The sequence below is a fragment of the Scyliorhinus torazame genome, chromosome 17 (genome assembly GCF_047496885.1).
Source record: "Scyliorhinus torazame isolate Kashiwa2021f chromosome 17, sScyTor2.1, whole genome shotgun sequence".
NCBI lineage: Eukaryota > Metazoa > Chordata > Chondrichthyes > Carcharhiniformes > Scyliorhinidae > Scyliorhinus > Scyliorhinus torazame.
The window spans coordinates 69,902,617-69,929,937 of record NC_092723.1 but is presented as its reverse complement, the minus strand read 5'-3'; the positions used below and the strand labels follow the sequence as shown (position 1 = coordinate 69,929,937).

Genomic DNA, 27,321 nt, shown 5'->3' with positions numbered 1-27,321 from the left:
ATTACATTATGGGGGTATATCACATTACAAGTATGGGGTATATCACATTCCAGTCTGCGGTATATCACATTCCAGTCTGGGGTATATCACATTCCAGTCTGGGGTATATCACATTCCAGTATGGGGTATATCACGTTCCAGTCTGGGGTATATCACACTCCAGTATGGGGTACATCACATTCCAGTCCGGGGTAAATCACATTACAGTATGGGGTATATCACATTCCAGTATGGGGTATATCACATTCCAGTATGGGGTATATCACATTCCAGTATGGGGTATATCACGTTCCAGTCTGGGGTATATCACACTCCAGTATGGGGTATATCACATTCCAGTCTGGGGTATATCACATTCCAGTATGGGGGTATATCACATTACAAGTATGGGGTATATCACATTCCAGTATGGGGTATATCACACTCCAGTATGGGGTATATCACACTCCAGTATGGGGTATATCACACTCCAGTATGGGGTATATCACATTCCAGTCCGGGGTATATCACATTACAGTATGGGGTATATCACATTCCAGTATGGGGTATATCACATTCCAGTATGGGGTTTATCACATTCCAGTATGGGGTATATCACGTTCCAGTCTGGGGTATATCACACTCCAGTATGGGGTATATCACATTCCAGTCTGGGGTATATCACATTCCAGTATGGGGTATATCACATTACAGTATGGGGGTATATCACATTACAAGTATGAGGTATATCACATTCCAGTATGGGGTATATCACATTCCAGTATGGGGTATATCACATTACAAGTATGGGGTATATCACATTCCAGTCTGGGGTATATCACATTCCAGTCTGGGGTATATCACATTACAGTATGGGGGTATATCACATTACAAGTATGGGGTATATCACATTCCAGTATGGGGTATATCACACTCCAGTATGGGGTATATCACACTCCAGTATGGGGTATATCACATTCCAGTATGGGGTATATCACACTCCAGTATGGGGTATATCACACTCCAGTATGGGGTATGTCACACTCCAGTATGGGGTATGTCACACTCCAGTATGGGGTATATCACATTCCAGTCTGGTGCATATCACACTCCAGCATGGGGTATATCACACTCCAGCATGGGGTATATCACACTCCAGTATGGGGTATATCACACTCCAGTATGGGGTATATCACACTCCAGTATGGGGTATATCACACTCCAGTATGGGGTATATCACACTCCAGTATGGGGTATATCACACTCCAGTATGGGGTGTATCACACTCCAGTATGGGGTAATATCACATTCCAGTATGGGGTATATCACACCCCAGTATGGGGTATATCACATTACAGTATGGGGTATATCACATTCCAGTATGGGGTATATCACATTCCAGTATGGGGTATATCACATTCCAGTATGGGGTATATTACGTTCCAGACTGGGGTATATCACATTCCAGTATGGGGTATATCACATTACACTATGGGGTATATCACATTACAGTATGGGTTATATCACATTCCAGTATGGGGTATATCACATTCCAGTCTGGGGTATATCACATTACAGTATGGGGTATATCACATTACAGTATGGGGGTATATCACGTTACAAGTATGGGGTATATCACATTCCAGTCTGGGGTATATCACATTACATTATGGGGGTATATCACATTACAAGTATGGGGTATATCACATTCCAGTCTGGGGTATATCACATTCCAGTCTGGGGTATATCACATTCAAGTATGTGGTATATCACGTTCCAGTCTGGGGTATATCACACTCCAGTATGGGGTATATCACATTCCAGTCCGGGGTAAATCACATTACAGTATGGGGTATATCACATTCCAGTATGGGGTATATCACATTCCAGTATGGGGTATATCACATTCCAGTATGGGGTATATCACGTTCCAGTCTGGGGTATATCACACTCCAGTATGGGGTATATCACATTCCAGTCTGGGGTATATCACATTCCAGTATGGGAGTATATCACATTACAAGTATGGGGTATATCACATTCCATTATGGGGTATATCACACTCCAGTATGGGGTATATCACACTCCAGTATGGGGTATATCACACTCAGTATGGGGTATATCACACTCCAGTATGGGGTATATCACACTCCAGTATGGGGTATATCACACTCCAGTATGGGGTATATCACACTCCAGTATGGGGTATATCACACTCCACTATGGGGTACATCACATTCCAGTCTGGGGTATATCACACTCCAGTATGGGGTATATCACACTCCAGTATGGGGTATATCACACTCCAGTATGGGGTATATCACACTCCAGTATGGGGTATATCACACTCCAGTATGGGGTATATCACACTCCCCTATGGGGTATATCACACTCCAGTATGGTGTATAACACACTCCAGTATGGGGTATATCACACTCCAGTATGGGGTATATCACACTCCAGTATGGGGTATATCACACTCCAGTATGGGGTATATCACACTCCAGTATGGGGTATATCACACTCCCCTATGGGGTATATCACACTCCAGTTTGGGGTATATCACACTCCAGTATGGGGTATATCACACTCCAGTATGGGGTATATCACACTCCAGTATGGGGTATATCACACTCCAGTATGGGGTATATCACACTCCAGTATGGGGTATATCACATTCCAGTCTGGGGTATATCACACTCCAGTATGGGGTATATCACACTCCAGTATGGGGTATATCACACTCCAGTATGGGGTATATCACACTCCAGTATGGGGTATATCACACTCCCCTAGGGGATATATCACACTCCAGTATGGTGTATAACACACTCCAGTATGGGGTATATCACACTCCAGTATGGGGTATATCACACTCCAGTATGGGGTATCAAACTCCAGTATCGGGTACATCACACTCCAGTATGGGGTATATTACATTCCAGAATGGGGTATATCACACCTCAGTATGGGGTATATCACATTACAGTATGGGGTATATCACATTCCAGTATGGGGTATATCACATTACACTATGGGGTATAACACGTTCCAGACTGGGGTATATCACATTCCAGTATGGGGTATATCACATTACACTATGGGGTATATTACATCACAGTATGGGGTATATCACCTTCCAGTATGGGGTATATCACATTCCAGTATGGGGTATATCACATTCCAGTATGGGGTATATCACACTCCAGTATGGGGTATATCACACTCCAGTATGGGGTATATCACATTCCAGTATGGGGTATATCACACTCCAGTATGGGGTATATCACACTCCAGTATGGGGTGTATCACACTCCAGTATGGGGTATATCACACTTCAGTATGGGGTATATCACACACCAGTATGGGGTATATCACACTCCAGTATGGGGTATATCACACTCCAGTATGGGGTATATCACACTCCAGTATGGGGTATATCACACACCAGTATGGGGTATATCACATTCCATTCTGGGGTATATCACACTCCAGTATGGGGTATATCACACTCCAGTATGGGGTATATCACACTCCAGTATGGGGTATATCACACTCCAGTATGGGGTATACCACACTCCAGTATGGGGTATATCACACTCCAGTATGGGGTGTATCACACTCCAGTATGGGGTGTATCACACTCCAGTATGGGGTATATCACATTCCAGTATGGGGTATATCACACCCCAGTATGGGGTATATCACATTACAGTATGGGGTATATCACATTCCCTTATGGGGTATATCACGTTCCAGTATGGGGTATATCACATTCCAGTATGGGGTATATCACGTTCCAGACTGGGGTATATCACATTCCAGTATGGGGTATATCACATTACACTATGGGGTATATCACATTACTGTATGGGTGATATCACATTCCAGTATGGGGTATATCACATTCCAGTATGCGGTATATCACGTTCCAGTCTGGAGTATATCACACTCCAGTATGGGGTATATCACATTCCAGTCTGGGGTATATCACATTACAGTATGGGGTATATCACATTACAGTATGGGGGTATATCACGTTACAAATATGGGGTATATCACATTCCAGTATGGGGTATATCACATTCCAGTATGGGGTATATCACATTCCAGTATGGGGTATATCACGTTCCAGTCGGGGTATATCACACTCCAGTATGGGGTATATCACATTCCAGTCTGGGGTATATCACATTCCAGTATGGGGTATATCACATTACAGTATGGGGGTATATCACGTTACAAGTATGGGGTATATCACATTCCAGTATGGGGTATATCACATTCCAGTATGGGGTATATCACATTACAAGTATGGGGTATATCACATTCCAGTCTGGGGTATATCACATTCCAGTCTGGGGTATATCACATTACAGTATGGGGGTATATCACATTACAAGTATGGGGTATATCACATTCCAGTATGGGGTATATCACACTCCAGTATGGGGTATATCACACTCCAGTATGGGGTATATCACACTCCAGTATGGGGCATATCACACTCCAGTATGGGGTATATCACATTCCAGTCTGGGGTATATCACATTCCAGTATGGGGTATATCACACTCCAGTATGGGGTATATCACACTCCAGTATGGGGTATATCACATTCCAGTATGGGGTATATCACATTACAGTATGGGGGTATATCACATTACAAGTATGGGGTATATCACGTTCCAGTATGGGGTATATCACACTCCAGTATGGGGTATATCACACTCCAGTATGGGGTATATCACACTCCAGTATGGGGTATATCACACTCCAGTATGGGGTATATCACACTCCAGTATGGGGTATATCACACTCCAGTATGGGGTATATCACACTCCAGTATGGGGTATATCACACTCCAGTATGGAGTATATCACACTCCAGTATGGGGTATATCACACTCCAGTATGGGGTATATCACACTCCAGTATGGGGTACATCACACGCCAGTATGGGGTACATCACACTCCAGTATGGGGCACATCACACTCCAGTATGGGGTATATCACACTCCAGTATGGGGTATATCACACTCCAGTATGGGGTATATCACACTCCAGTATGGGGTATATCACACTCCAGTATGGGGTATATCACACTCCAGTATGGGGCATATCACACTCCAGTATGGGGTATCACACTCCAGTATGGGGTATATCACACTCCAGTATGGGGTATATCACATTCCAGTATGGGGTATATCACACCCCAGTATGGGGTATATCACATTACAGTATGGGGTATATCACATTCCAGTATGGGGTATATCACATTCCAGTATGGGGTATATCACATTCCAGTATGGGGTATATCACATTCCAGTATGGGGTATATCACGTTCCAGACTGGGGTATATCACATTCCAGTATGGGGTATATCACATTACACTATGGGGTATATCACATTACAGTATGGGGTATATCACATTACAGTATGGGGGTATATCACGTTACAAGTATGGGGTATATCACATTCCAGTTTGGGGTATATCACATTACATTATGGGGGTATATCACATTACAAGTATGGGGTATATCACATTCCAGTCTGGGGTATATCACACTCCAGTATGGGGTATATCACACTCCAGTATGGGGTATATCACACTCCAGTATCGGGTATATCACATTCCAGTCTGGGGTATATCACATTCCAGTATGGGGTATATCACATTCCAGTATGGGGTATATCACATTCCAGTCTGGGGTATATCACATTCCAGTATGGGGTATATCACATGACAGTATGGGGGTATATCACGTTACAAGTATGGGGTATATCACGTTACAAGTATGGGGTATATCACACTCCAGTATGGGGTATATCACATTCCAGTCTGGGGTATATCACACTCCAGTATGGGATATATCACACTCCAGTATGGGGTATATCACATTCCAGTATGGGGTATATCACACTCCAGTCTGGGGTATATCACACTCCAGTATGGGGTATATCACACTCCAGTATGGGGTATATTACATTCCAGTATGGGGTATATCACACTCCAGTATGGGGTATATCACATTCCATTCTGGGGTATATCACACTCCAGTATGGGGTATATCACACTCCAGTATGGGGTATATCACACTCCAGTATGGGGTATATCACACTCCAGTATGGGGTATATCACACTCCAGTATGGGGTATATCACACTCCAGTATACGGTATATCATATTCCAGTATGGGGTATATCACTTTCCAGTCTGCGGTGACAAAGAGTAATCCAGCCTCGAAACATGAGGCTGGATTCTCCGTTTCGCCAGAACCTGTTTCTCAGCAGCACGCCGTTTGCTGGTGGCAGAATTCTCGACTGCTGCCGCTTGTCAATGGGATTTTCCATTGAAGCCACCCCACGCCGCCGGGAAACACCCAGGAGGGGATGCGCTGCTCGCAGGAACAGAGAATCCCACCAGCTGGAGATTTCCGGCCATGGTCGGGATTCTCCGGTCGCGGATGCAAAAATTGTGTTCAGCGATCGGCCGGAGAATCAACGTTTCCTCCGAAATTGGAGGCGGCGCCGCTTTCGCGATACTCCAAAGCGCGTACTCTAGGAATACTCCACACGCCGTATCGACGGCCTCAGCACATTGCCGGAGGCCCGACCCCCAAAGCTCCATCGCCGACCGGCCGAGTTCCCGACGACATCGGTCGCGTGTGCTATCATTTGTTGTGAACTCGGTGTGGCGGCCGCGGACTCAGTCCAGCGCCGCCAGAATCGGGGGAGGGCCGATCTGCGGGCAGGGGGGATTTTGGCAGGGGCTGGGGCACTGTTGGGGGTCAGTCCTGGGGTCGCGAGCCGGCCAAAGGTGGGGAACTATTTTGCAGGCTGAGTCCATGCGCGGCCAGCGCCACGTTGCAAGGCGCAGCTGCTCAGGCCGCCGCCATGCGCATGTGCGGCCTTTCTCCGGGCCATATCGGCAGCTCGAACTGGGTGCTCTACGCTGCCTTTCTGCTAGCCCCCAGCCAAACAGAGGATCGGTGGCCGTTTTGCGCCAAACGTTCGGTCTTAAAAGGCCACTGCTCCCACGCCGGCGTCAGGACATAGCCTGAGAAACGGAGAGTTCAGCCCTGGATCTCCATTCTCTCGCCACAGATGCTATCAGACCTGCTCACATTGTCCAGCACCTTCTGCCTTTGGTCCAGTTTGGGAGGTCCGACTGTGTGGTGGAGGGTAGGTGGGGTGGCTGGTCCTTTCCCAATGTCCCCCTTCCCGGAGATCCCTCAAGCCTGTTGTATGTGCAGTTCCGACCACTCCGAATTAAATAGACTAACTGCCTGCGGGGTGAAGGTGAAACTTTCCTAAAGTGTGAGGGTCAGTCACAACATGTGGCACTTCTACAAGAGCACTGAACTTCACATGTACAATGTATCCAAGTATTAGCTCATTCAGAACAATTATGTTCAAAACTTGACTTTGTTAAAATATGCCTTCCCATCTGTGGCCACCCTTCACAAAGAGCTTCATGGATCGTAGATCACTGTTCCCGAGATGGTGAAAGGTGAAAATCCACCAGTTCTTTCAAGCCCTTCTTTAAAATCAAAGTCATTTATATGGAGCTGATGATTTCTAATAATATCCTCATCAACTAGGCTGGGGGAACACATTCCAAGAAGTGTTTTAATGTAAACAAAGTGGATGTCGTCAGATTACCCACTATCTCACGTTTACTGAGAAAACCAAGAAAACCTGTTCCACAAGCAGCTTTCCGAGGCAGCAGGAAGTATCAAATGGAACCCAACATAATCCTAGTTCTAGGTTTCTAATAGTTTCACTCTCAAGATTCCTCTCAGAATCAGACTCTTAAAGGAGCTGGATTGCTCCTAATCTCGGTCTGATTTACTCTCTTCCTGAATAGTTTTTCCTGTCTATTCTTTTATGAAGTGAGTGTTTGTTACTGGACCTGGCGATTTGGTACAAATAGCGGTTCTCTTGGTCGACCAGACATAGCCCAGCTCACTGTGCTTCAGTGTTAAAATTCCATGGGCGGGATTCTCCGTTCGCCGAAATCGGGAAAGGTGATTGTCCGGAGAATCAGTTCCGACACCAAATCGCAAAGCTCCAGCGCCTCGACAGCGATGTCAATGCGTTCCGGAACGCACGTACAGTAGACACCGTTTGCATATCATTAGCGGGCCTGAACCAGTATTTTCCGGGGCCTCCGCGATTATCCGCCTCCAATGGGCCGAGTTCCTGACGGCGCGGTTCCCTTGTGCCTCTAAAAATCGTGAAACTTGTGTGGCGGCTACTGACGGAGAGAGAGGGGTTACGGAAAGTGTCCAATGTCGCCATTGTGTGCTGACAGTTGTGCCGCACGCCAGGGTGCTTCGTACCAGCCGGAACAACATATGGGGAAGAGGGCCGATGGCTTTTGATTCCTTAATCACACTCTGGAGCAGGCATTGTCAAACTCGGGGGCGTGATCCGTGGGTGGGTCGCGGGCGGGTGTCGGGAGGGTCGCTGAGCCGGCTGTCGCGGCGCTCCCGATCGCACAAATCTGCGCGCAACAGCCGCAGCAGCTGGCTGTTAATAACGGCGGCTGCAAGCGGCATTCAAAATGGCCGCAATCATATAAAACAAATACGGCCGCATCGGGCGTGCCCGATCATCGGTGCGCATGCGCAGTGTGGCCGCTTTTTTTTTTAAACGGTCGCAGCTTTTTGTTTTACAAGTTCGGGGGGGGGGTTTATTAATTTATTTTATTCATTTAATTTTTATTTTTTTCATTTATTTTATTAATTTCCTTTTTATTTTTCTTTACAAGTTCGGGGGGGATTTATTTGATAAAAAGTTTACAGGAAAAAAATGCAGAACTTTGAATAGATGGAGACTCCATACTTTCCAACACCGGAAGGCTTCACCTTCATCCAACAGGTTCCATTGGAGGAGTGTGTACGAGGGCCAAAGGGACCCAAAACCATTTCCTCCATTTTTGTCAGCAGCAAACAAGGTAAGAGAAAATGGTGGGTCGCGAAGGTCGGCCGGCGTGGGTCACGAAGGTTGTCCGAAAAATGGGTCCCCGGAAAAAAAGTTTGAAGAACACTGCGCTGGATATTCCTGCTCGGCTGCCGATCAGCAGCACCTCCCACAGCTGCAGACTGGCTGGCACACCAGTCAGAATTTCTCCACCTGGAGAAAATCGAATACTCCATCCGAGGGTCGGACGAAGGCTTCCACAAAGCGTGGAGGCTATTCATCAGCCTGTTCCAAGACCTGTTGAAGGCCAATAGCGGATAGGAAGGGAGGGGGGTGGGGGCAGTGAAGGCAGACAGGACTGCACAGAGAAGATGGGAACAAAGTGGGGGGGGAGGGGGCAGCAAGGGAGGAACCCAGGGAAACATCAGGACGGGACACAGGAAAAGACTGAGGGGGTTGGGGGGGGGGGGGGGGGGGGAGCGGGGGAGGAGAAACAGAGCTCCTCCCCCCCCCCCCCCCCAACAAACCATAGGGGCAACAGTAACAAATCCAAATTAAAAAGGCCTGCAGCATCTACGGCAGCAGAAAGGGCCCAAGATGGAGCCCGAACAACAAAAAGGCGGGTGGGGGGTGGGGAGTACAGTGGAACCGTCTTGCTCACCGCTGTATAGTGTACAGATGTAAAAATTCAATAAGAATAATCTAAAATTAAATAACAAAAAAGGATGGGGGGGGGGTTAGAAGCTTGGGAGTTAATTCTAATGTTTGATTTTTGTAAATTGTTTATTTTGTACTGTATAAAATGAAAAACCTGAAATTTTTTTTTTAAAAAATGTTAGTCAAAAGGGTAGATTTTAAGGAGTGTATTAAAGGATCAGAGAAGGAGATGTTTAGGGAGGAACTTCTAGAGCTTAGTCTGTAGAACAAATTGCACATCCTACACATGATGTCACCTGGTGGGCGATGACTGAGGCAGGTTACTCAGCAAGACACAGTAAGGAAGCTGATGGTGAATCATTAAGCAAGGGACTTGGGTGTTGGCTTAATGAAAATCTGCTGCACACTCAGGTAAAGTAACCTTTTCAAAGCCAATGGTGCCACTAACTGAGGGATATTTGATTTACTTGACATGGAATTGAGCGCTGTGCAATCAAACCACTCTGGGATCCCACTCCATCACTTTGAAAGTAAAACCAAAAGCCACCATCTTGTTCCAGGAGGTGAACCTTGCGAATGTTGCAGTGGACCTTCAGTTACCTTCAGTAAGGGGTGCAATGGGGCAGTCTGGAATGTGAAAGTAGCTCATATCCCACATTACCTGTGCTTCCAAAAGCCTTGCCATTTCTTGCTGCTTTGCACGCCGTTCAAAAGTACAGCGTCGCCATGTTTCTCGCCTGGCAGAATATCCCTCCGGGCTTAGTTTCTGTGAGAAAAGGAACAATTTATTTTACTTTTAAACTTCAGTTTCAGCCCTTACTGACAAGACAGATTTGAATATCTTTTGTGTGGGAGACATTTCTAACTACACGTTTTCCAGATACAACTGTACTGAGAGCCTCACATCAATCACTGTGCACTGCGGGTCAGTCAGTTAGTTAGGTTTTTCTCCTCCCCTAAAGAACCTGCCTTATGCTCAGGGAGAGTCCCATGGACCTGACATCTCTTTCATTGTCTCACCCAAGTGGCCATCCCTCATAGCCGTGTCTAAATAGCATCAGGTGGATATTTGACCACAGAAGACATCAAGGTCAAGTCCTAACCTGTCCCTGTACACTTCTCAGAGGGAGTCATTGAAAACAATCAACAGCATGAACCCAAGCTGGTGTGTTTCCTTCATGCAGGGCACTGATTTCCTTGTGTTCAGTTTAACAACAGTCCCTAGGTCAGGGAGATTCTTTTGTAGGTCAGAACCAAACAAAAGAGGAAAAAAAGCTTTAGCAATGGAGAACCATGGGTGGCGCAGTGGTTAACACTGCTGCCTCACGGCGCCGAGGACCCCGGTTCGATCCCGGTCCCGGGTCACTGACCTTGTGGAGATTGCACATTCTCTCTGAGTTGTTGCCGTGAGTCTCAGCCCCACAAGCCAAAGATGTGCAGGCCACGCTAAATTGCCCCTCAATTGGAAAAAAAAAGGAAATGGGCACTTCAAATTCATTTTGGAAAAAGCAATGGAGAACCATGTATGATAAACAAGTAAACGTACAAATTAGGAGCAGGAGCTCCTGCTCTGCCATTCAATAAGATCAAGGCTGATCTGATTATGGCCTTAATGCCAAGCTCCTGCTGACCCCCAGTACCCCGATAAAATAAATGCCAATGAAAACAGTAGCATAATGAACTTAAAACAAGTTACTGTGTCTGTGCTTCTGGTCAGAATAGAAAGTAGCAGACCTCCGGTGGCGACCATGGAGTGAGCGGTCGCACATGTGGTAGCTCCCGCTCAAGGTGGGATTTTTCGGCCCTTTCCACGTCTGAGTGGTGGCATTTTGGATGGAAAGAGGTGTAACTCCTCTGGTGCGGCTGGTGGATGGATCCACAAACTAGGAGTGGGTCGAGAAGAAGGGAGCTGTTGGAGCAGGAGAGTCGTCGAGGTGCGCCACAGGTTAAGATGACAGAGGGCAAGGGCCTGTTCTGCCCGCCCAGTGGTCAACGGAGCAGCTGGTGGACTTCTTAAATGAGAAATTCAGCCAGCAGAGAAGATATGCCCTGGAGGACCTGGTCAAGGTGGTAGAGCTGCTAAGAGCAGGGATTGATCAAGTGGAACAGAGGCTAGAGTGCCAGGGCCAGATGATCCAGAAAGTGGAGGAGGCGATGTGGGAGCACGAGGAGCAGCTCACCTCATTGGCGGTCGAGGTGTGGGTGATGTGGGAGGCCCAAAAGAAGCTGAAGGAGAAGGTGGAGGATCTGGAGAACCAGTCGAGAAGGCAAAACCTGCAGATCATGGGGATGCCCAAAGGCATCAAAGGATGGTCAAAACGCTGGAGAAGCTGATGGGGGAGGGGCCTTTGACCGGCCTCTGGAGGTCGACCGAACGCACAGGGCGTGATGAGGAGACGCAGAGGGCAATGCTGGTGTGGTTGCACCACTTCTTAGACAAAGAGATTATTTGGTGGGCGAGGCAGGCGAGGACGTGCACCTGGGAAGGGAATGAGCTGCGGGTTCTATCAAGACCTGGGCGCAGAACTGCCGAGGAGGGGGGCCGGGTTTAATCGGGTCAAGGCTGCCCTCTTCAAGAAGGGGGTGAAGTTTGGAGTGCTGTACCTAGCCCACCTCTGGGTGACTTTCCAGATCGAGAATACTGGGCGGGATTCTCTCAGCCCACGTCAGGCCGGAGAATCACCGGGCGAATCGCGCGACGCCGGACCGCCAATTCTCCAGAGAGTGGAGAATCGGCGCCATTGCCGCCGGCGCGGCGCCGGTCGGGGGCCGGTCTGCCCGCCCCCCCACCTCCCCCCCCCCCCCCCCCCCCATGATTCTCCGCCTGCGATGGGACGAGTGGCCACACAAAATATCTGAGTCCCACCGGCGCCGTCCACATGTGGTCTTACCCGGTGGGACCTCGGCGTGCGTGCACCCAGGGGTAGTCTGGTGGGTTGGAGGGGGGGGGGGTCCGACCCCGGGGGGGGGGGGCTCCGCTGTGGCCTGGCCCGCGATAGGGGCCTGTCAATCAGCGGGCCGGCCTCTCGGGCTGGGGGCGTCTTTTGCTTCGCGCCGGACCCTGTAGCCCTACGCCATGTTGCGACGGGGCCAGCGCGGAGAAGGGAGCCACTGCACATGCGCGCATTGGCGCCGGTCCCACTGCGCATGCGCAGACCTGCGGCGCCCATCTGACGCCGGCATCGGCTGCTGGAGCAGCGTGGGTCGCTCCAGTGCGGTGCTGGCCCCCTGTAGGGGTCAGAGCTGTTGCTCCTGAGGGCATGTTGACAGCGTCAACACTTAGCCTCAGGATCAGAGAATCCGCCCACTATTTGGGTACCCCAGAGGAGGTGATGGAGTTTATTTTTAAGAAAATATTTTATTGAGGCATTTATAATTTTAACATTCTAAACAACAGAGCAGTCCAACACATCCAAAAACCCACAGCACACCCAACTTCCCCCCGCCCTAACTCCAACGACCCATATAATAGATTCCCTGCCATTCTTCACTTCGATGCCTCCCCCCCCCCCCCCCCCCCCCCCCCCCGCACCCCCCACCCCCCTCCGCCGCTGAAGATCAGGTTCCCTTAAAGAAGTCGATGAATGGCTGCCACCTCAGAGCGAACCCCTGTAATGAACCCCTTAAGGCGAACTTAATCTTCTCTAGGCTGAGAGACCCTGCCATGTCACTGACCCACAGCCCCGACTTTGGAGGCTCCGAGTCCCTCCATCCCAGCAAAATCTGGCCTCTCTCCCCCCCTGGGCTCACGGATCTTCCGACACTCCCACCTCTGGACCCGGAGTCACCCTCCCTCCCAGGACCTCTGACATGACTTCTGAGAATCCCTGCAAAATCCCCTCAGCTTCGGACAAGCCCAAAACATATGTACATGATTCGTCGGACTTCCCCCGCACCGCCCACATCTGTCCTCCACCTACTCATCCAGGCCACAGTTATATGAGCCCTGTGGACCACCTTGAACTGAATCAGGCTGAGCCTGGCACATGACGAGGATGCATTGACTCTCCTCAGGGCCTTCTCCCATAGCCCGACTTCCAACTCCCCTCCCAATTCTTCCTCCCACTTCCTCTTCACCTCCCCGATTGGGACCCCTTCCCACTCCATCAGTTCCTTATACATTTCCGAGACCCTCCCCTCCCCAAAACCTGTTTTAGACATCACCTGTAGTCCCCTTAGAGGGAGGCGAGGGAAGCTTGGAACTTGCCTCCAGACAAAGTCCCGTACCTGCAGGTACCGAAGTCCGTTCCCACCTGGCAACTCAAACTCCTCCTCTAGCTCCTCCAGGCTCGGGAAACCCTCCTCAATGAAGAGATCCCCAAATCTCTCAATCCCTGTGCGCTGCCACCTCCTAAAGCCCCCATCCAGCCTCCCCGGAGCAAACCGGCGATTATCACAGATCTGTGGCCTTATCGACGCCTCCTCCAGTCTCATGTGTTGCCTCCATTGCCCCCACACTCTCAGCGCTGCCACTACCACAGGACTTGTGGAGTACCGAGCTGGCGAGAACGGCAGAGGTACCGTTAACAGAGCCTTCAGACTCGTGCCCTTGCAAGATGCTGCCTCTGCTCGCTAGCGATGGAGTTTTTGAGGGACAATAAAATGGCAGGAGAAGGAGGATACTGAACTTTTGAGGAGTAGTTTTCTTTTGGTTGTTCTTGGAATACGTTTTCTCCTTTGAGATGTTTTGTTGGGTTTGGGGGCAGGGTGCTTGGGGAGCATCAAGGGTGAGTGCACCTTTTTTTCTATTTCTTTGTTTCTTGAGGGAGTGTGAACGGGGTGGGGGGGGGTGGAATCGGGAGAGGGGGTAGGAGGTTTGGAGGCCTTGGGGAGCGGCTGCCAGGCCAGCTGGGCGAGCTAGTTAACGGGAGCACAGTGGGGATGGTCAGGTGGTTGGTACAGGGGAGGGGGATGGGGTTGTTGTTTGGGAGGGGGAAGGGGCGGTGCTGATAAGGGTGGGGTTGTTGTGGGGCAGTTGGAAAAGGAATGATGACGGTGGACATCCGAGGGTGGGCAGGGAGGGTCGCGTGACACGGGCCAGGGGCTAGTCCAAAATGGGGTATGGCTGATCGGTAGGGGAGAGCGGTGGGGAGCCCCCCAACCAGGCTGGTCATGTGGAATGTGAGAGGCCTGAATGGGCCGGTCAAATGGTCACGTGTGTTCACGCACCTGAGGAGTCTGAATGCAGGCGTGGCCTTTCTACTAGAGACGCATTTAAAGATTGGGGACCAGACAAGGCTGAGGAAGGGATGGGTAGGGCAGGTGTTCTATTCGGGACTGGACATGAAGATGAGGGGGTGGCGGTGCTGGTAAATAAGCAGGTGGCAGATTCGGGGAGGGTGGTTCATGCTGGAGGTGATGCGGGTGGTCCTGGTGAATGTTTATGCCCCATATTAGGATGTGGAGTTTATGAGGCGGGTATTAGGGAAGAATCCAGACCTGGACCCGCACCGGTTGATCATGGATTGGGGAGGATTTTAACACGGTCATTTAGCCATGTTTGGACCGGTCGAGCCTGAGGTCGTCGGCGATGGCGAAGAAGCTGAGGGGGTTTATGGAGTATATGGGGGAGGGGCTGGACCCGTAGAGGTTTGGGAGGCCGAAGGCAAAGGAATTTTCGTACTTCTCCCATGTGCACCAGATATACTCCCGGATTGACTTTTTTGCGATGGGCAAGGCATTGCAGGCGGGGATGGTCGATTCGGTGTATTCAGGGCCACACTGGGTGGGTTTGCGAGTGGACCGGGAGTTGGAGGGGCAGTGCCCGCAGTGGAGGTTGGATGTGGGGCTGTTGGTGGATGAGGAGGTGTGTGAGCGGGTAAGGGCCACCATTCGGTGGAACGTGGACCTAAACTACATGGGGGAGGTCACAGCCTCCACGCTATGGGAGGCACTCAAGGCAGTGGATCGGGAGGAGTTTGTCTCGATTCGGGCACATAGAGAGAATGCCGAGTGGGCAGAAATGTCAAGGCTGGTGGAAGAGATTCTGAGGGTGGAAGGAGGTATTTTGAGGCAGGGTTGTTGAGGGAGAGGCAGAAGCTCCAGATGAAATTTGGATTGAAGAGCAGTCCAGGCAGTTGGCATTTTCACTTACCCTTTCCAAACATCTACTGCCTCAGACAGGAGTGTTTAAAGCAGCAGCTGTTACAAATGTTAGAGGCTTCTAGGAAAGCCCAGGGCTTCAAATCTCTTGACAGCCTTTGAAATGCAGATCTTCCATTCAACTGCACACAGCAATACATTGTATTAGCCAGTGATTGACAGTTTTATTACTCCAGCAACAGCTGCTTAGTGGATTGTTCATTGATCTTTCCCTTCACGCTTGGATGCATCTCCATTTCTCTGCTTTGATACTGACCACAATGTTTATTAGCACTCGTACTATGATTGACAGTCCCATACCAAAACGCTACTTCCTGCTGTGAAGAAGATCAAAATCAAAGCACTTAGCTGCTTGTGATGTGCTGCAGACCTGTGACAATACCACGATGCTATCATCTCCCCAGATTATGCTATTATTCCATTAGGATCGAATGTCATGTTTAGTGAAAAATCGTCATCTGCCAGGTGTGGAGTCTCTTATACTTACAGTTTCGAACAATGGCTCAATGTTATGTTTCAACTCATCTTCACTAAGGGACTCCTCCTCATCCTCATCCGATTGCTCCTTGTCCCTCAGATTGAACGATTTTACTGGATAAAAGAAAGACAGATCACACAGTAAGGTCCTGGACTCTGATGGGAAATGAAGCACAATGTAGTAGAGCTTCAGGGAGCAGGGATTCAGTGCAAGTGTGGGTGAATCAAAATTTTGGGGTATATGTCATTGAGAATATTCAAGACAGAGGTCAATAGCTTTTTGGTTACTAAAGGAATATCGGAATAATGTGGGAAGGGGCGGAGGTCGAAGTTCAGCCATGATTTTGTTGAATGGTGGGGCAGCCCAAAAGATCAAATAATCTGCTACTCTATCTTATGATCTTGGATACCTTTCAGATAGAAACTTTTGTCATGTGAGAGTGTCTTTAAGAAATGGATGTTTAAGCAATGTACCTTTAAGAAATGCAGTGATGTCAGAGTGTGGGTGGAGCTGGGTTTTAGATCAGCCATTTTGCAGTTTAGTTTCAGTTTTGAGGAAAAGAGCTTGGGAGTGTCTGTGTTTGCAGTGAGCTGGATCTGCTGTGATCTCTGCCATGAAAGACTATCTCTGGATCATTTGGGTGATTTAGACTCATAAAAGTAATGCCTTTAACCTGATGTATTTCTGTTTAAAGGTGTTAAGTCTCTTGGATGCTGAAAGGAATAACTGAAGGATTATTTAGTGTTGTATTATTTTTGGGGTTATCTTTGAAGAAAGGGGTGTTAAGTGATCCAATGTTTATTGAAAAGGTTAAGTTGAGTTCATGGAATAAGCATTGTTTTGTGTTTAAAAACCCACGTGTCCATAATTGTAATACCACACCTGGGGAACAAGCCGTGTGCTTCAAAAGCAACAATCCATTAAAGGGGAGGTTGGTTGAACTCCATGATACATTTTGGGGTTCTGAAAACACCTCTCCCATAACACCTTACACAGTTTAGACAGACGTTACTATGCACACACAGTATTTTTAGCATTGGACATTGAACACCCAATGAATATTGCCTCCTCCGTGACCAACGTCATTGAAACTGCTCTTGGGCATTGGCTCCCTTTGTCATAGTAGCACAACAGACTGATGAGCACAAAAACACAAGAAAAGGCAGAAAGACACACGTACTAGCCACACAGTACCATGCAGGTGAATGATGAGATTGTATCTAGTGTTCACCATATTACGTAGCACTGCAGCATTCAAAATGATGCTCAGGATCCACATGTGAGCCTATAAGTGTTTTTCTGACTTATCTATGGGTAGAATGCTCCCATTTTTGAGATTAAGTGCAGTAGTGGGTGACTCCAGCAGTGCCTTTCCCACTGGCCAGAATAACCGGATCCTTCACCAGATTCTGTGTTTGAAACCTCACTAATTATGCCCAGGCGGGTGCCCCTCGGAGTTACCTGGCAGGCCTGCAGCTGATTCGTCTGCCTGCCGTCAGCAGTTCAAAGTTACCAGAACCATATTTAAATATCAGTACAGCACACTCATATCGCTCTCTCCAGTCCCCCTGCCGGATGCCAGCAACCCAGAGGGAAAAAGCTAGCAGCCTCAAGAGGAGGTCTGTGCCTCAATTCAACCATCCCACCCCTGAGCCCATCGCCTGCGAGGCGCCTAAGCCCCCTTGGACCTCAACCTACCTCTTTTGGAGTCTTCATCCATCCCCTTCCAGTAAAGGATCTGGTGTCCCTTTGAACCCTTTGTTTGTGAGCTTTTCATGCAGTCTTGTCAGGGTCAGCTTCTCCCCTTGATCTTCGTCTGCCTTCCATTGTTTGTCTTCTTCACCTCCTTGCTGCTTTGCCTTCCATTGTGAACCCTCCCCCTTACACAGCCCTCCTAGCACACTTCCCTCCTTGTCTTCATTAGGCCAACCTCCCCCCTCCTTTTCCACTCGCACTCCACTCTCAGTCGAACTTTGGATCTTTGTTGCAGTTGCTGCATGAGTCCCCGCAGCACAGTCCTATCTAAATAGACACTGGTGTGTGGTGCCGGGGTGGGGCAACCCCAACCCCAGGCGTAGTACTGATCAAAGACAATGGTACAGGAGGGTCCATGGGTCCATCAGCACGATGCTGTCCATGAAGACCAGCTTGGCATGGAGAGAGGGGCAGGGACCTGCAGCCCTGGCAGAGTGATGCACGGCGCCTCTGGAGCAGCACAGCATTATGGCATGAAGATTTTGTTGCACTCACCCCCAAGTCTCTGGTAACCGAGGATCGTATTGTGCACTCTACTCTTCAGCAATCGGGATTAATACTGATGCAATTTCACGCTGGAGTGATGCAAGATTGAAAGGCCCGATGGCGGGCCGCTATTTTAACGAGCATTCATGAGATGCAAATGGCATTTATACCACCCAGTCAGTGGGAAGACCGACCCATCATTAACCCGTCATTGGGAGAATTTTCGACTTTTGGCTCCCGCTACATTCTCCGCTCCTGCTGGCCACCAAACCCACTGCGGGTGGGAAGGGTAAACTGCACCCTATGTCTCATTCCACTGCTTGAATAGTATGTGGCTAGAAGTTTTGAGATGCTCTGTCTTGCTCTCTTATTGGCAATGAGAGTTTGGCAGTTTCCAGAAACCTCTGCAGTAAAGACAGTCAAAGTTCATCAGCATAACTAACCGCAAAATTACAGAGTATGGGGAACTCAAAAGTGAAGATACTGTTTCAGGGGCTGATGCCTCGAGCTATTGTTGGGGCATTGCGTTAGGGAACTCACATTGTATCTGCCCAATGCACACCTGTCCTGGGAGGGTGAACAGTCAAGTGGGTTGAAGAACCATGGCAAGTTGTTGCAGGGCATTTTTACTCATTCATGGGATGTAGGTGTTGCTGGTGAGAGCAGAATTTATTGCCCATCCCTCATTGCTGTTCAGAAGGTGATGGTGCGCCACATTCCTGAACTGCTGCAGTGTGGTGAAGGTACATGGTGCTGTTAGGAGTGCTCCAGGAATCTCTGGCACGGTGGCACTGTTGCCTCACATCACAGCGCCAGGGACCCAGGTTCGATTGCGGCCTTGGGTGACAGTCGTTGTGGGGTTTGCACTTTCTCCCCGTGGCTGCTTGGGTTTCCTCCGGGTGCCCCGGTTTCCTCCTACAGTGCAAAGATGTGCAGGATAGGTGGGGTTACAGAGATCGGGGGCGGGATTCTCCAATAATGGGACTATGTCCCCATGCCCGCCAAAAAACATGGGCGAATCACTCCGGACTTTCCTGAAGAAAGTCTGGAGCGATTCACTTACCTGGAGAGGGCTAGCAGGGCCCTGGAGAGCTCCTTGCAGCTCCGGCTGCCGATACGGGTCCCTGCATTTCCGATCGGGGGTCCGCGCATGCGCACGGTGGCAGCCGTCCTGCGCTTTATGGCGAACCCACATCGCGGACCGGCACCGAAAACATAACGCCCCCCCCCCCCCCCACATGATCGCGCGCGCTCGCAGTAGCCTGGCCATCCTGGAGGCCCCCCGGTGAATGATCCCCCCCGCCCCCACCAGGGAGGCCGCGGACCGATTCCGCAGCAGCCACGCCGGGCTCCCGACGGGTGGAACCATGTGAGAACCACGGTGTCGGGAACTCGGCCAGCTGCACTCGGTGAATCGCCGCGGGGGCCTCTTTCAATGGCCCCCGACCAGCGCCACGTCAGATGCCCATTGTATTGGCTATCCCCTCATGATGTTGAAGTTGTGCAGCATGCAAGAGTCCACCACAAAGCTTAAGAGCCGTTCTCCTGAGCACAGCAAGGCTCCCGCACAGCAAACAAGGGCAGTGAAAATTTTCACCATGTCAGAAATCTGCTTTATCGCATTCAATGTGGCATCATGGCAGCTATTGTATGCACGCTATATGCATGCATCTATATAAGATCTTGGGGTGACTCAAATGTATATGACACAGTGAGCCATTGTAGAATGATGGCACCATGACTGCTGCCCATATTTGTTACCTGTGGTCACACACGAGTTGGAAGGAGCAAAATTTCTCTGTTGCAGTCTGAAGCAGTGGGCAGCACCCATGTGGCCATGTTTGTGCAATCAATGGCATCCTGCACCATGGGGGAATTTGTAATCCAAAAGAAGCCATGTACTCACTCGGCAAGCTCACCTCTGGCAAGAGAGAATGAGATGGTGTTGGCCCTCATTGAATAAAACGCATCCGTGATTTCCCTTATGCAGTGGTGGATGGCAAACTGTAAGGTGTTGCTAATATCCCCAACTGCGGCCTGGAAGAAGCCAAACACATAAAAGTACATAGGCACATCCACTGGAAACCTGGCCCTTGTGCTTGCTCAGAGGTTGCAGTTGCAGCTGCAGCAGCTGCCGGATGCCTTCACTAAAATGCTGACACCTTGCACATTGGAAAACAGTCGGAAACTTTCTCCCTGAACCCCTGAGCGGATGTGGTCTCCTTCCAAGGGCCCTTCCTCCTCCCCTCATCTTCCCTCTTCCAGAAGTTTGTCCTTCTCTGTGTGGCCTTTGTTCATTCTCCGAGACTTGCAAGGGAACAACCTACTAGTCCCACCTCCCCCCATGTCTGGGAGCAACTGATTTATGCAGAAGCATTGTTTTCAGCAAAATCCGCTACAGCGTCTGCCACACCACCCGCCGAGAGATTATTCCCATTTGAAACAGCTACAGAAAGTGCAAAACACTGACTGAATTAAAGCAACAACCGTAAGAATTCGATCAGCAACTAACCTGTAAGTAATTGATAGTCCCTTTCAATAGCACTATTGGGAGAGTCCTTTCACCTACTGAACACCTGTCCAACCATGTAGGTCAAGTGCCAGCTGGAGGCTGGAGCTCACAAATGGCAGCCTTACCCCTTGACCAAATGTGCAAGTACACTGTGAGCCATTTTGGTCAAAATAGAATGCCTAAATCCAGGCATAAAAATCTGGGGCAGAATTCTCCGTTCCAGCGGCTAAATGCCAACGGAGAATCCACGGTACAGGAGAACCGGTACAAACTCTTCCACGATTCTGGTACCGGTGAGGGTCTAGCACCGGCACCGAGAGAATGGTCGGGTCCCAAGCCGAGCATGCGCAGGGCTGACGGCCTGCATCGATTGTGCCGAAAAACATGGCACCAGCCGTGCTAGAACCCTAACCCGCCCACCCCGACCCCACAGCCCACCACCTGGCCACCCCTAAGCCCGAGCAGAAGCCCCCCGGTCAGCGGCACGGATCCCGGACGGGTGTGACGGCGCTGGACACAGTCCACAGCCAGCACACCGGGTTCCCGACTGCTGGGACCACACGTAGCCTGAGAAGTCGGGAACTCGGCCCATCGGGGGCGGAGTATCACAAGTGGGTCAGCCGATGACCTTGCGACTGTGCGCGCGTCACGATGACGCCGGTTTGGAGGGGGCGGGTCATCGCAAACTGGGGTCAAACCGGCACCTGCCCCGGTTCCGGTGTCGGAATCCACTCTCTGCCCGATCGCTGATCCTGATTTCGGTGTCGGACTACGGAGAATCCAGCCCCTGAACTTTTCACCTGCCATGTTTACCTGTCATTTATTGAAATACTCAAGGGGTTCCCAATGATTCTGGGTGTTTAATCACTCAGTGGAGCTCGGCTGAGAGCCACACATGTGCACTTCCCTCTGGAGCCACTGGACAGTGATCTGTGTAGCCCTGGCCCTATGCCTACTGGGAAAAATGGCCCGGTTAACAGAGCCACTATAGTCTGGTGAGCATTCGTAAAGTCAAGACACCAGATGGTTAAAATGGCTGTATCAGCATAAGCAGCATAAACAGTGGGGGTCTGCAGTGAAGAACAGGAGATGCAGTGAGGGATTGAGTACAGGATCTGATTGGACAATGGTCATTGCTATATATTGTCCAGACAGTGATTGAACACAGACCCCTGTAAGGGCAGCACGGTAGCACAGTGGTTAGCATGGTTGCTTCACAGCGCCAGGGTCCCAGTATCGACTCCCGGCTTGGGTCACTGTCTGTGCGGAGTCTGAACGTCCTCCCCATGTCTACGTGGGTTTCCTCCGGGTGCTCCGGTTTCCTCCCACAGTCCAAAGATGTGCAGGTTAGGTGGATTGGCCATGCTAAATTGCCCTTCGTGTCTAAAAAGGTTAGGTGGGGTTATGGGTATAGGGTGGTGTCGGGCCTAAGTGGGGTGCTCTTTCCAAGGGTCGTTGCAGACTCGAAGGGCCGAATGGCTCCTTCTGCACTGTAAATTCTATGTTCTATGCTCTATGTTCTGCTCCTGAGGAAAAAATACGACGCAAGTGAGTCACGACTCTTTGAGTATGTGTTCAGAAAAGACATTAATTGATTAGTGCTGCCCGGTGAGCACATGACTGGAAGCATGAGATCAGTGCCAGCAAGATCTGTACACAAAGGAGAGACAGAGAGATTTCATCAGCGAAACCTTGAGGAACATCGCAGAAAGAAGAAACCTCAAACTGTCATCTTGAAGATGGAGTCCGATCCCCACTTGTGCCTAGCCAGTGCAATGGGGCAATGATGTCCTCCACAAGTCCACTACCAGAAGTTAGATAAGTATTAACAGTTTAACCTATGCTTGTGACTTGTAGTGGTAGCAAAGGAAGATAGAATCATTTAAATGTTTTTGATGCTGAGCACGATAGAACCTCTCTTATACAGTGATGAGCATTGGGATGCTATATTGTGTCCAATAAAGAAGTGATTTGATTCAAAGTTAAAGGATTTGTGTCTATTGTGAGGGACCCAATCAACATCTGAAGCAGGAACAATTGTTTCCAGTCTATTGCGGTCAACTACAGCACATCTACCACTGTCAAGATGAGACAAGTGAGCAGAGGTGAGGTGAGGAGGTTTGTAAGAATGATTCCATGTCTGTGCTGAGTTAGCTGGTCCCATCTCGGCAAATTCCCATCCGTGTTTTCAAATCACTCCATGGCCTCCCTCACTCTCATCTCTATAATCTCCTCCAGCCTCACAACCTGCTGAGATATCTGCGCTCCTCTAATTCTGGCCTCTTGTTAGTCCCCTATAATAATTGCTCCACTATTGGCTTCAGTTACCTAGGTCCCAAGCTATGGAATTCCCTCCCTCCACTCGGCTTCCCTCCTCTCCAACATTCCTCAAAACCTACTCCTGTGACCAAACTTTTGGCCGTCTGACCAGTATCTTCTCTTGGGACTTGTTTCATACTTTGTTTTATAATGCTCCTGGGAATCACCTTGGGACTTTTCATTAGGTTAAAAGCGCTATATAAATGTAAACTGTTGTTGCTGGGGTGCTCTAATTGGCCTGTGTTTCTCTGGTTCAGGCAGGAAATAAATGCACTACTCTTCCTACTTTGGATTGCTGCCTGGTGGCCTCAGAGGGGAAGTGTATGTGTGTGGATCTAAGACAGATTCTGGACTGGGGTGAGTTGTGATGCCTGTGGGATCAAATGGCCAATAAGCATGTCAAGGTGCATATCAAGTGAGGTATAGTCCCTCTCTCACTCCGGTGTACCTCTGGGATATAGTCTCCATCTCTCTCTCTCCCTCTGCTGTAGCTCTGTGGGTATAGCCTCTCTCTCCGGTGTAGCTCTGTGGGATATAGTCTCCATCTCTCTCTCTCCCTCTGCTGTAGCTCTGTGGGTATAGCCTCTCTCTCTGGTGTAGCTCAGTGGGCTACAGTCTCTCTATGGTGTAGCTCTGTGGGGTATAGTCTCTCTCTCTCTCCGGTAACCGGTAGCTCAGTGGGGTATAGTCTCTCTCTCTGTAGTGTAGCTCTGTGGGGTAGAGTCTCTCTCTCTCTGTGGCGTAGCTCTGTGGGGTATAGTCTCTCTCTCTCCGGTAACCGGTAGCTCTGTGGGGTATAGTCTCTCTCTCTGTGGTGTAGCTCTGTGTAGTATAGTCTCTCTCTCTGGTGTAGCTCTGTGGGGTATAGTCTCTCTCTCTCTGGTGTAGCTCTGTGGGGTATAGTCTCTCGCTCACTCTCCGGTGTAGCTCTGTGGGGTATAGTCTCTCCCTCTCTCAGGTGTACCTCTGTGGGGTATAGTCTGTCTTTCTCTCTGGTGTAGCTCTGTGGAGTATAGTCTCTGTGGTGTAGCTCCTGCTGTGGGGTATAGTCTCTCTCTCTCTCTGGTGTAGCTCTGTGGGGTATAGTCTCTCTCTCCGGTGTAGCTCTGTGGGGTATAGTCTCTCTCTCTCTCTGGTGTAGCTCAGTGGGATATAGTCTCTCTCTGGTGTAGCTCTGTGGCGTATAGCCTCTCTCTCTAACTCTCTCCGGTGTAGCTCTGTGGGGTATAGTCTCTCTCTCTCTCTGGTGTAGCTCAGTGGGATATAGTCTCTCTCTGGTGTAGCTCTGTGGGGTATAGCCTCTCTCTCTAACTCTCTCCGGTGTAGCTCTGTGGGGTATAGTCTCTCTCTCCGGTGTAGCTATGTGGGGTATGGTATCTGTCTCTAGTGTAGCTTTGTGGGGTATAGTCTATCACTCTCTCTGGTGTAGCTCTGTGGGGTATAGACTCTCTCTCTCTGGTGTAGCTCTGTGGGGTATAGTCTCTCTCTCTGGTGTAGCTCTGTGGGGTATGGTATCTGTCTCTAGTGTAGCTTTGTGGGGTATAGTCTATCACTCTCTCTGGTGTAGCTCTGTGGGGTATAGTCTCTCTCCGGTGTAGCTCTGTGGGGTATAGTCTCCTCCTGGTGTAGCTCTGTGGGGTATAGTCTCTCTCTCTCCGGTGTAGCTCTGTGGGGTATAGTGTCTCTCTCTCTCTCAGGTGTACCTCTGTGGGGTATAGTCTGTCTTTCTCTCTGGTGTAGCTCTGTGGAGTATAGTCTCTGTGGTGTAGCTCCTACTGTGGGGTATAGACTCTCTCTCTCTCTGGTGTAGCTCTGTGGGGTATAGTCTCTCTCTCTCTCTGGTGTAGCTCTGTGGGGTATAGTCTCTCTCTGGTGTAGCTCTGTGGGGTATAGTCTCTCGCTCTATCTCTCTCCGGTGTAGCTCTGTGGGGTATAGTCTCTCTCTCTGGTGTAGCTCTGTGGGGTATGGTATCTCTCTCTAGTGTAGCTCTGTGGGGTATAGTCTCTCACTCTCTCTGGTGTAGCTCTGTGAGGTACAGTCTCTCTCTGGTGTAGCTCTGTGGGGTATAGTCTCTCTCTGGTGTAGCTCTGTGGGGTATAGTCTCCTCCTGGTGTAGCTCTGTAGGGTATGGTCTCTCTCTCTCTCTCCGGTGTAGCTCTGTGGGGTATAGTCTCTCTCTGGTGTAGCTCTGTGGGGTATAGTCTCTCTCTGGTGTAGCTCTGTGGGGTATAGTCTCTCGCTCTATTGTTGCTCTGTGGGGTATAGTCTCTCACTCTCTCTGGTGTAGCTCTGTGGGGTATAGTCTCTCTCTGGTGTAGCTCTGTGGGGTATAGTCTCCTCCTGGTGTAGCTCTGTGGGGCATAGTCTCTCTCTCTCTCCGGTGTAGCTCTGTGGGGTATAGTCTCCTCCTGGTGTAGCTCTGTGGGGTATGGTCTCTCTCTCTCTCTCTGGTGTAGCTCTGTGGGGTATAGTCTCTCTCTGGTGTAGCTCTGTGGGGTATAGTCTTTCTCAGGTGTAGCTCTGTGGGGTATAGTCTCTCTCTGGTGTAGCTCTGTGGGGTATAGTCTCTCTCTCTCTCTCTGGTGTACCTCTGTGGGGTATAGTCTGTCTTTCTCTCTGGTGTAGCTCTGTGGAGTATAGTCTCTGTGGTGTAGCTCCTGCTGTGGGGTATAGTCTCTCTCTCTCTCTGGTGTAGCTCTGTGGGGTATAGTCTCTCTCTCCGGTGTAGCTCTGTGGGGTATAGTCTCTCTCTCTCTCTGGTGTAGCTCTGTGGGGTATAGTCTCTCTCTGGTATAGGTCTGTGGGGTATGGTATCTCTCTCTAGTGTAGCTCTGTGGGGTATAGTCTCACACTCTCTCTGGTGTAGCTCTGTGGGGTGCAGTCTCTCTCTGTTGTAGCTCTGTGGGGTACAGTCTCTCTCTGGTGTAGCTCTGTGGGGTATAGTCTCTCTCTGGTGTAGCTCTGTGGGGTATAGTCTCCTCCTGGTGTAGCTCTGTGGGGTATGGTCTCTCTCTCTCTCTGGTGTAGCTCTGTGGGGTATAGTCTCTCTCTGGTGTAGCTCTGTGGGGTATGGTATCTCTCTCTAGTGTTGCTCTGTGGGGTATAGTCTCCTCCTGGTGTAGCTCTGTGGGGTATGGTCTCTCACACTCTCTGGTGTAGCTCTGTGGGGTATAGTCTCCTCCTGGTGTAGCTCTGTGGGGTATGGTCTCTCACTCTCTCTGGTGTAGCTCTGTGGGGTATAGTGTCTCTCTCTCTCTCAGGTGTACCTCTGTGGGGTATAGTCTGTCTTTCTCTCTGGTGTAGCTCTGTGGAGTATAGTCTCTGTGGTGTAGCTCCTGCTGTGGGGTATAGACTCTTTCTCTCTCTGGTGTAGCTCTGTGGGGTATAGTCTCTCTCTCTCTCTGGTGTAGCTCTGTGGGGTATAGTCTCTCTCTGGTGTAGCTCTGTGGGGTATAGTCTCTCGCTCTATCTCCGGTGTAGCTCTGTGGGGTATAGTCGCTCTCTCTGGTGTAGCTCTGTGGGGTATGGTATCTCTCTCTAGTGTAGCTCTGTGGGGTATAGTCTCTCACTCTCTCTGGTGTAGCTCTGTGAGGTACAGTCTCTCTCTGGTGTAGCTCTGTGGGGTATAGTCTCTCTCTGGTGTAGCTCTGTGGGGTATAGTCTCCTCCTGGTGTAGCTCTGTGGGGTATGGTCTCTCTCTCTCTCTCCGTTGTAGCTCTGTGGGGTATAGTCTCTCTCTGGTGTAGCTCTGTGGGGTATAGTCTCTCTCTGGTGTAGCTCTGTGGGGTATAGTCTCTCGCTCTATTGTTGCTCTGTGGGGTATAGTCTCTCACTCTCTCTGGTGTAGCTCTGTGGGGTATAGTCTCTCTCTGGTGTAGCTCTGTGGGGTATAGTCTCCTCCTGGTGTAGCTCTGTGGGGCATAGTCTCTCTCTCTCTCCGGTGTAGCTCTGTGGGGTATAGTCTCCTCCTGGTGTAGCTCTGTGGGGTATGGTCTCTCTCTCTCTCTCTGGTGTAGCTCTGTGGGGTATAGTCTCTCTCTGGTGTAGCTCTGTGGGGTATAGTCTCTCTCTGGTGTAGCTCTGTGGGGTATAGTCTCTCGCTCTAG

At 49.8% G+C, this 27,321-nt stretch overlaps 1 protein-coding gene across 5 annotated transcripts in view; it reads right to left on the bottom strand.

Annotated features, from left to right (window-relative positions):
• Positions 1 to 27,321, bottom strand: part of LOC140393935 (F-actin-monooxygenase mical1-like) — a 284,293-nt gene that overhangs the window by 49,873 nt on the left and 207,099 nt on the right. For all 5 annotated transcript variants that reach the window (XM_072480591.1, XM_072480590.1, XM_072480588.1 and 2 more), the window contains 2 exons: positions 16,152 to 16,255; positions 10,224 to 10,328 (listed from right to left, as the gene is read on the bottom strand). In XM_072480591.1, coding sequence (XP_072336692.1) covers positions 10,224 to 10,328; positions 16,152 to 16,255 — 209 coding nt within the window. The remainder of the gene's footprint in view (positions 1 to 10,223; positions 10,329 to 16,151; positions 16,256 to 27,321) is intronic.